The following is an 8,772-nucleotide window of genomic DNA, read 5'->3' on the forward strand; positions in this document are numbered from 1 at the left end:
AAACTATAAAAGATAGAAAAAAATTTTTTAAAAGTCGAATGGTTTTAAAAGTACTTCTAAAGTTATAAACAAAAAAAATTTTATTTGCTTTTGTTTAACAAAATACCCCCTCTCTTTCCTCTATTTTTTTAATTTTTAAATTTTTGTTTACACTAAATTAAAAGTTTTTTTTCCGAATTCAACCATATATGATTAATTTATATTTCAATAAACCATTTTCGAGAAATAATTATAAACGTTTCCGCATATACGTTATCCGTATATAGACTATTCGTATGCTATTCGTGTAAGCACTCTATTCTTTACAAAAACGACGACGATACTACAATTTAAGAAAAATTACTCTGTAAAAAAGACTTGGTTAGGTGGTATGACTGTGAGCGGACGCATGGTGTGTACGTGCGAATAATTTTATTGTAATTGAGAGAATATAGATAAGATAGAGGCGATATTTAGTGTCAGGAGAATAGCGAAATAGTCGAGTGCAAAGGGTAATTGGAGGAAGCATCGAGAGATAAGGCGTTATAATAGTAGGTAGAGGAAATCAGGATAGGTTAGGAGGTTAGGAATCACGGGTAGGAAAGTGCGGGAAAATGTCCAGGGAGATAAGAGAGAGAGAGGAGTAAAAGGTAAGAGTACAGAAGAAGGACAGAGGAAATTAGTGATGGATGGTAGTAAACAGGGTAAAAGGGTGAGTTCCAAGGAACAAGAGGAGGTAGGCAAAGAGAATTTGGATAGGGACGGATTAACTAAGTTAAGGAAGGAAGTCAAAGCAATAGCCTTAAAATTGAAAGAATTTAAGGACAAGATAAGGCAGGAATTAAAAATTTTAAAGGTAGAGCAAGAATTATGGAAGAAAAGAATAAAAGAATTAGAGGTTAAATGCATAGGAGTGGAAAAAGATATCATAGAGTTAGGAGAAATAGTAAAAAGAGGGGAAGTAGAAGGGGGGAGGGCTAGTAGGACAGAAGATAGCGACAGCATAGGAAGTGTTGCAGTAGGAAGAAGGAGAAGTGAGAGTAGAGAAAGCAGATACACTAGAGCGAGCTCGGGATATAGTTTTGAGAATAGTAGCGGAGGACTAAGTGACAGAGAGATAGGAAAATTAAAGAAATGGGTTGAGGATAGGGAAAAAAAGGAGAGGAGAAAGAACATAGTAATTAGAGGATTAAGAAAAGAAGATTTAGATAGGATACAAGAGGGATGGATAGAGGAGATGATTAGAGAAAAGCTAGGATTGGAAATTAGGGTGACAAAGTGATGGATAAGCGGGTCGGTGATAATAGGAAGTCTTGAAACCGAGGAAATGAAAAGGGATATTATGTGTAACAAGAACAAACTTAGGGGAGAACGGTTATTTATTGAACAGGATCTGACATAGGAAGAGAGTAATACGCAAAGAAATATCGCAAGGTGGTTTAAAGAGGAGAAGGACAGAGGTAGGATAGTTAAGATAAAAATAGGCAGGGTAAAGATAAATGGAATATGGCTTAAGTGGGAGAATGTGATGTCAGATAGGAGAATAGATTTGCCCAGAAGGAAGTTAGGAGAAGGGGAAGTTACAGATGATTTAGGCTTAGGTAGAGATGATAATGGTGTTAGTGCGGATAGGAATAAAGAGGAGGTGAAAATGAAGGTAGGAGTTAGTGTAGGAGATAAGGAAAACTAAGAGAGAGCCAAGAAGGGTGGAAAAAGAAAGAGAATAGTAGAAATAAGTTTATAGTTAATGGTAAAGGTAATGGTAAATATAATAGGGTATGTAAAAAGAAATGTAAGAGTAAGGATAGTAATAATGTAAAACATAGGACTCATTTGGATAGGAATATAATATTTTGGAACGTAGCGGGTTTAGGCAGACAGGACAGAGATTTTTGGGAATTTGTTAAAGAATATGATTACATAGGTCTAATTGAAACTTGGGTAGAGGAAAAAGATTGGAATAATATAAAGGATATGCTTCCTGGATCACATACCTGAGAATGTTGTTTCGCGGAGAGGAGTAAAAAGAGAGGTAGAGCTAAAGGAGGATTCATAATAGGAAAAAAGAAGGTGTGGGGGAGAGATGATAGGAAATTGATAGATAAGAGATGAGAAGGGTGGACAGCTACTAGGATAGAGAAAGCATTTAGAGAAAAAAGTATGTGGATAATAACAGTATATGTATAATCAAGGCAACTGGGAAGACGTAAAAAGTACAATAGCAGAGATAGTAAAAAAAAATAGGAATGATGTGATTTTAATAGGTGGAGATTTTAATATAAGAATTGGAGAACTAAGTATAGAAGAAGAGGCTTTAGAGTTAGGTAGGAAAAGTAAGGATAAGACAATAGGCAATAATGGGAGAGATCTCGTAGAGTTTATAAATAACATAGGTGGCTATATATGGAACGGAACGTTTGAAGGTGACAGGGAAGGAGAATATACTTACATTGGTGCTAGAAGTAATACGGTTATAGGCTATGTTATTACATGTGAAAATTGTATTGATAGGATAATAAGTTTTAGTGTAGTGGATAGAGTGGACTCGGATCACATGTCTCTGACAGTGAAGTTGGACTCAGAAGAGGAACTGATGGAGGAGGATCTACAAGATATAGAAGAAAGGAGGACAAAAACTCTATGGGACTTGGAATCGAGACACCTGTACGAGGAAAAAACTGAGGTAGCAGAATGGACGGAAAATTTGGAAAATGACTCAGCGGAAGAAATCTGGAAAAAATTAAAGAAGACGATTCTGGAGGCGATGGTGAAAAAAGAAATAAGATTGAAGAGAAGAAAAATAGGATATAAGGAATGGTGGAACAAGAGCTGTTCCAGGGAAAAGAGAAAAGCTCACAGAGCTCTGAAAAGCTGGAAGAAAGGTAAAATTACGAGGGAAGTTTACCTGGAGTGTAAGGGCAATTTAAAAGAGTTCCTGGATAATAGATATGCTATTTGGAAAGAAGAAGAAGAACTGGAGCTGAGAAACCTGAGGAATGCAGCTGAAGTATGGAAGTATATAAACAAAAGAAAAGGAAGGAGAAAGAAGATAAAAAATAGTATAGGAAAGAGAGAATGGGAGAGGCATTTCAAGAATTTGTTGGAGGGCTCGGACAGAAGAGGTAATGAAGTTACTCCTGAAGAGGATGAGATAGAAGAAGGAAATGAGAAAGAGGAGGGGGTGCTGATCAACGAAGAGTTAATTGGAAGAGCAATTGACAAACTGAAAAATAAGAAGGCACCAGGATTAGATGGAATTTCTATGGAGGCATGGAAATACGGAGGTGCTGCTATTAGGAAAGGGCTGACGGTATTAATAAAGAAGATCTGGCTAGGAGATAGTATTCCAGAAGATTGGAAGGCAAGTGTGATTCTACCTTTATATAAAAAGAGAGATCAGGAAAAAACGGAAAATTATAGGGATATTTCCCTACTCTGTTCTGCTTATAAGATTTACGCAATTTACGATCTTAAAAGTCTCCCTGGAGGAGGAATCAATGGAGCTGAAGGCGCTGCCGGAGAGTCAAGGTAATTTTAGGGAAGGAAGAGGAACGATGGAGAACATCTTTATTTTGAATCATGTGGTACAAAGAGAGAAACTAAAGGAGGATAAGAAGGTGTTCGCTTTATTCGTGGACTTGAAAGCGGCTTTTGATAATATAAAAAGGAAAGAATTATGGAACATCCTAGAAGAAATTGATATAAAGAAGCAAACAACTAGAAGACTGAAGAAGGTTTATGAAGAGACGAAGGCGGTAGTGAAAACAGAAGGAATTCTACATGTTCAAAGGAGTTAGACAGGGATGTGTGATGAGTCCACTACTTTTTGACTTATACATCGCGGACATTGACAAGTATATGAGTAAAAGAGGAATAGGTGGTATTAAATTAGGAAATGATAGGATATGGTCGTTAGCGTATGCGGATGACATGGTTTTATTAGCGAAATATAGAGTTGGATTAATGGATATGATGGATACGCTTAGGAGATTTCTAAAAGAGAAAGGTTTAGAACTTAATATAGATAAAACAAAGGTCATGATATTTAACAGAAATGGAAAGGAAAAGATTGGTAAATGGTTATGGGAAGGTAGAGAATTAGAAGAGGTTAGTTCGTTTAAATACTTAGGTTTTGTTTTTAATAGAAAGGGGGATTATAGAAATCGTATAAAAGACTTGAGTATTAAGGGTAGACTGGCCGCGAATAGGGTATGGGGTTTGGGAGAAAGAATTTATAATAACGATTTTAGTAGAAGATGGATGTTATTTTGTTACTTGATTAAAAGCGTTATGTCTTACGGGGTAGAAATTTGGGGTTGGGAAGAAAAGAAAGAATTAGAAAAGGTAATGTTAGATTATGTAAGATGGGTTTTCAACATAGATTTTTGCACGCCAAGGTATATTATGATGTTAGAACTAGACTTAGATAAATTAAGAATTAAATGGGGTATAAGAGCTAGAAGATTTGAGGAAAAAATTAAAGCTATGGTCGATTACAGATGGGTTAAACTTTGTTGGAATGAGAAAAGGAAATTTGGTTGGAAGGATCTATATGGGAAAGAGAGAGAAAGATATTATAACAGGAATAGATGGAGTTCGCAGGCTTTAGAGGGTTTAGATGGAGATGCAGCTAGGAGAATTGGCAAGGAGTTAGAAGCTAGAGATAAAGATGTACAGGTACAGAAATTGGAAAGTAAATTAAGCGAGGCGAGATATAATAAAAAGTATGCGGTAATTCTGGATAGGAAAATACGGAAGCCAAAGTATTTAAGTAAGAAATTCGTAGACAGCGGTAGGAATGGTATAGGAATAAGAGTGTTAGCTAGATTTATATGCGGCAACATGGAAGAAGATAATAAATATTGGTTAAGTAAGGTAGATAGAGAATGCGTATTTTGTTACAAAGGTAAAGATAATTTAAATCACTTTGTGGAAGAGTGTGAGATTACGAGGTCATGGTTTGTAACCTTAGGCAGAAATAGGAGAGAAAGAATAGAGAAGCTACTATGTGATGATTTCGATGATGTAAAAAAGGTGTTGTTAAAATTTTTGTATGAAAAGAAAAAGGCGTTTAAAGCGTGTAAAGAAAAGAAGAGATAATGTAGTAGGTAAGGAATTCTGTATAAATAAATTAAGGAAATAGTCTGTATGTAACTAACTGTGATCAAACCGTGATGATATGATAGGATAGGGTAAGATAAATTTTAATAAGTTAGTTGTTAAGATTCAGTGCATGGACGGATGAAAGAGTGAATGAGGTAGAATTATCATGTAAACCAAGTCCCCTTCTTGGCATGTAATTGCTGAAGTAAATAAATATATATATATATATATATATATACTCTGTAAAAATTATAGACTTTGTTTTTACGGAATAACCATCAATAAGTAAGAATCAAAAAAATTGTATCTAAAGTAATTTTTTAAAAATTGTTAGCAGTTTTAATTATTAAAATGGTTTCACAAAGCAATATTTAAATTATTTATATTATTATTAATATATAATACATTTCAGTAATATATAATACATTCATTAATATATAATTCATATTAATACATAATACATTTCAGATAGCTTTTAAGCCGATCAGTATGTACTTACAAATATATAAAAATTAAAACAAATTAATACTAATTAGTGACACGTATAAATTATAATAACAATAAACGTTATTTATTATTTTGTAATAATAACATTCATACATTTATTATTTCAGTGAATAATTTTGCAAATCAATAAACAAGATACTTGTATCTTGTACAGTAAAACTACTTTAACATTAAATGACGTAAAACTACATAATGCACTGATAACCTTGTCTAACTTTCTGATTTACATAATGCGGATATGTTTAACTATTTTGTAAATTACGGATTATAATTTGTACAATAATGATATTCTTCATAAAAATGTTTAAAACAAAAATATTCGCCTCACCACGCACAGCGCATAAAAACGGCCATTCCACAAATACTACATTTGGGTATATGCTTTTCATTTTGTAATGAAAGACTTTGTAATTAACAGAACTCTACAGGATTTTGAAATTCGTCAGGATGTATTTCTACATATACGCTTTTAAACCAAGCATATTGGAAAAGATTGTTGAATCTAGGCGAAGAAAACTGATTAATGTATGCAATTTAATTATTTCATTACGGGAGTGCAAATTGACATCTTTCTCTTGAAAAATTATATTATCTGAAAATGTTCGCACAAAATTTTTCCAAATCCGGAATCCAAACACATCTAAAGGCTGAATAAGGCCCGTCGTCTTTTTTGGAATGGTTAAAAGTTGTATCTTTTTGTCTTGTAGAATCAACTGCTGTAGCTGACTCGGGCAGTGTCCCGTCCATGAATCAAGTAATAGCATGCTTTTACGACCAGTATTCGGTAAATACACGTCGCTGAACCAAATTTTGAAATGTTCAGATGTAAATTTTCCTGATGTTGAAGCTTGGATGTAAATATTAACTGGACGAAAAAGAGTTTCTTGCACTCTTGGACCAAATGTTCCTGTGGATTCCTTTAAAACCATGTACAGTGGTGAAAGAAGACGTCCGCTTGCCGAAATAATCGGCATTATAGTGTAACTATGTGTCGCAGAAGATATCTATTGAACCGTTGCTTTAATTATTTTTGCACCTAATTGCGTTAATGTTTGTCCAGAATGTATTTCAAGGTTGAAACCACTTTCATCTGCATTATAAACTTCTTCAACTCCGATGGCTGGGATGTTAGATCTTACGTTTGAAACAAACAATTCTGCGATATCTTGTAGATTATTAATATTTTCAAGCATAAATTGCGTTCTAAATGTTGTTATTTTGCGGGAAACAATTCCATGCACATGCTTAAATTTCCAAATCCAATATTTACTTGCTTTAAATTCAAGTAGATCTATTTGGCTTTTTGCTTCCAAGGCCCATGATCTTAAATTCCTGTCATGAACAATAGATCTTCTTTCACGAGCTTCGTTGAATTTTTGCAGTACGTATTCCGTAATAAATACAACTTTATCAGCATTTGTTCCACCTTTCTTTATACTCGCTTCCCACCTGTATAGTTGATGTATGGATTTAACCTTGCGAAAACGGTTTTGTACAGTAGTTAAAGGTTGACTTGCTTTCTTTCCGGCTTTCCAAAACTTCACAGCTTTTCTCTTATAATTAAAGTCGACCTTTCCAACTTTATCATCAACAATGCATTCTTCAGGTTCAAAACTGTCTTCTTCTTTTTTTGCAGGCATAATAGGTTCTACAACTTGTGCTTCATGCGGTTTTGATAAATCTTCAAAATCAAGTACATAATCATGTTCAAATAATGATACCAATCGTACGTCTTGACATTTTTGTAGAATATCGCGAATTTCATTATGCACTTCAATTTCAAACGACGTTATAGGTGTCTGTGTTATACTTGCAATTTGAAACGTGGTTGCTAACATGTTTATTATGTTTGCTACATTTAACGGTGTCATTTTTAAGAGAATTATATGAAGTAAGATATTATATGAATCACAAACTCTTCTCTAAAATTATTGATTGCCGCCGTAAGTAAAACTGAAAATAATATTTTCTTGAGCATATTTATATGAATCAAAAGACGCATTACATATTATTTTATTTTTTTGCAAAATAGTTTAATTTATCACTTATATAACATTAATCTTATCTCATTTTTCGTGTAATAAATAAATAAGATGTTACACGATAAATTCTATTTTGATATTAAATGACGCAAAATCACATGTTGTGCCGATAATCTTGTCGACTTTTCTGATTGATATAAAGCGGATGTGTCTAGTTATTTTTGCAATAATATTTATTAAATAATTTTAAACAGCACGATAAATAAGATATTAGATGAAACTCTATTTTGATATTAAATGACGCAAAATCACATGTTGCGCCGATAATTTTATCGACCTTTCCGATTTATATATAAAGTGGATCTGATTTATACGTGTCTAATAGTTTCTAACGGATAAACAAAAATTATTTCTAATAAAAAAAAATAACGCAAGTGCGAGAGAAAGAACGCCAGATCCCTTTATCAAGGAACCAGAAAAGGTATTTTCTTTTAAAAGTAAAATTATTGTTAACAAATTTTAATTTAATTGTTTTAAAAGATGAAACTACCAACTGACAATGAGGAAAGGACGGAGTGGAAAATGGAAAACTACGGACCCATCGATGGGGTACAACCCATTGATTACCCGGAGACATATATTGTGTCACGTTGGTAAAAAAAAAAAAGATAACTAAAATCGCCAAAAAGCATTCGAAAGAAATTTCAAGCTTTAAAACGCTTTTTGGATATTGTTTCTATGATGATTTTTCGCTGAGTTGCAGCAGTTTAAAAATAGCCTAAATTTTCGGTATACAAAAAGTGTTCCCTATTTTTTTTGAGTAGTGTATATATATATATATATATATTTAGCATGTATATCCACATACACACACACACACGCACGCACACATATTTGCATACATTAAAAATGTTTGTTTACTTATAATTTAAGGAGAATGTGTTGATGGTACAGCATTCCTATTATTGACGGAAAATGATTTAAAAGAATTATAAATAAAGATAAATATTTCAGGATTAATCAAATTATTCAGGTGCCTCTCTACAATTTCTCTTCCATTCATTCTCTTTTATTCTCTTTCACTCTCTTCCCCCCATACATTCATCTCCTTCCCTCTCTCTTTCTCGACCATCCTCATCCACCATTCCCCCTCTCCCTCCTGTCCTAACACTCTACCTACCTCCTCCTGCCAACTCCCTCC

General features: G+C 33.6%; 2 protein-coding genes across 2 annotated transcripts; one reads left to right on the forward strand and one right to left on the reverse strand.

Moving 5' to 3' along the window:
- Window positions 1-2,158: 2,158 nt before the first annotated feature.
- On the forward strand, window positions 2,159-3,776 carry LOC118646456. Its single transcript, XM_036289404.1, has 3 exons — window positions 2,159-2,994; window positions 3,097-3,344; window positions 3,457-3,776. Exons 1-3 carry the CDS (start codon window positions 2,159-2,161, stop codon window positions 3,774-3,776), a joined length of 1,404 nt encoding a protein of 467 aa, XP_036145297.1.
- A 2,219-nt stretch (window positions 3,777-5,995) lies between these two features.
- LOC118645306 lies at window positions 5,996-6,582 on the reverse strand. The gene has a single exon (XM_036286174.1). The coding sequence runs from the start codon at window positions 6,561-6,563 to the stop codon at window positions 6,045-6,047; it is 519 nt and encodes a 172-aa protein (XP_036142067.1). The 5' UTR covers window positions 6,564-6,582; the 3' UTR covers window positions 5,996-6,044.
- Between the last annotated feature and the right edge of the window lie 2,190 nt (window positions 6,583-8,772).

Source organism: Monomorium pharaonis, chromosome 1, assembly GCF_013373865.1.
Source record: "Monomorium pharaonis isolate MP-MQ-018 chromosome 1, ASM1337386v2, whole genome shotgun sequence".
In the NCBI taxonomy this organism is placed as follows: domain Eukaryota; kingdom Metazoa; phylum Arthropoda; class Insecta; order Hymenoptera; family Formicidae; genus Monomorium; species Monomorium pharaonis.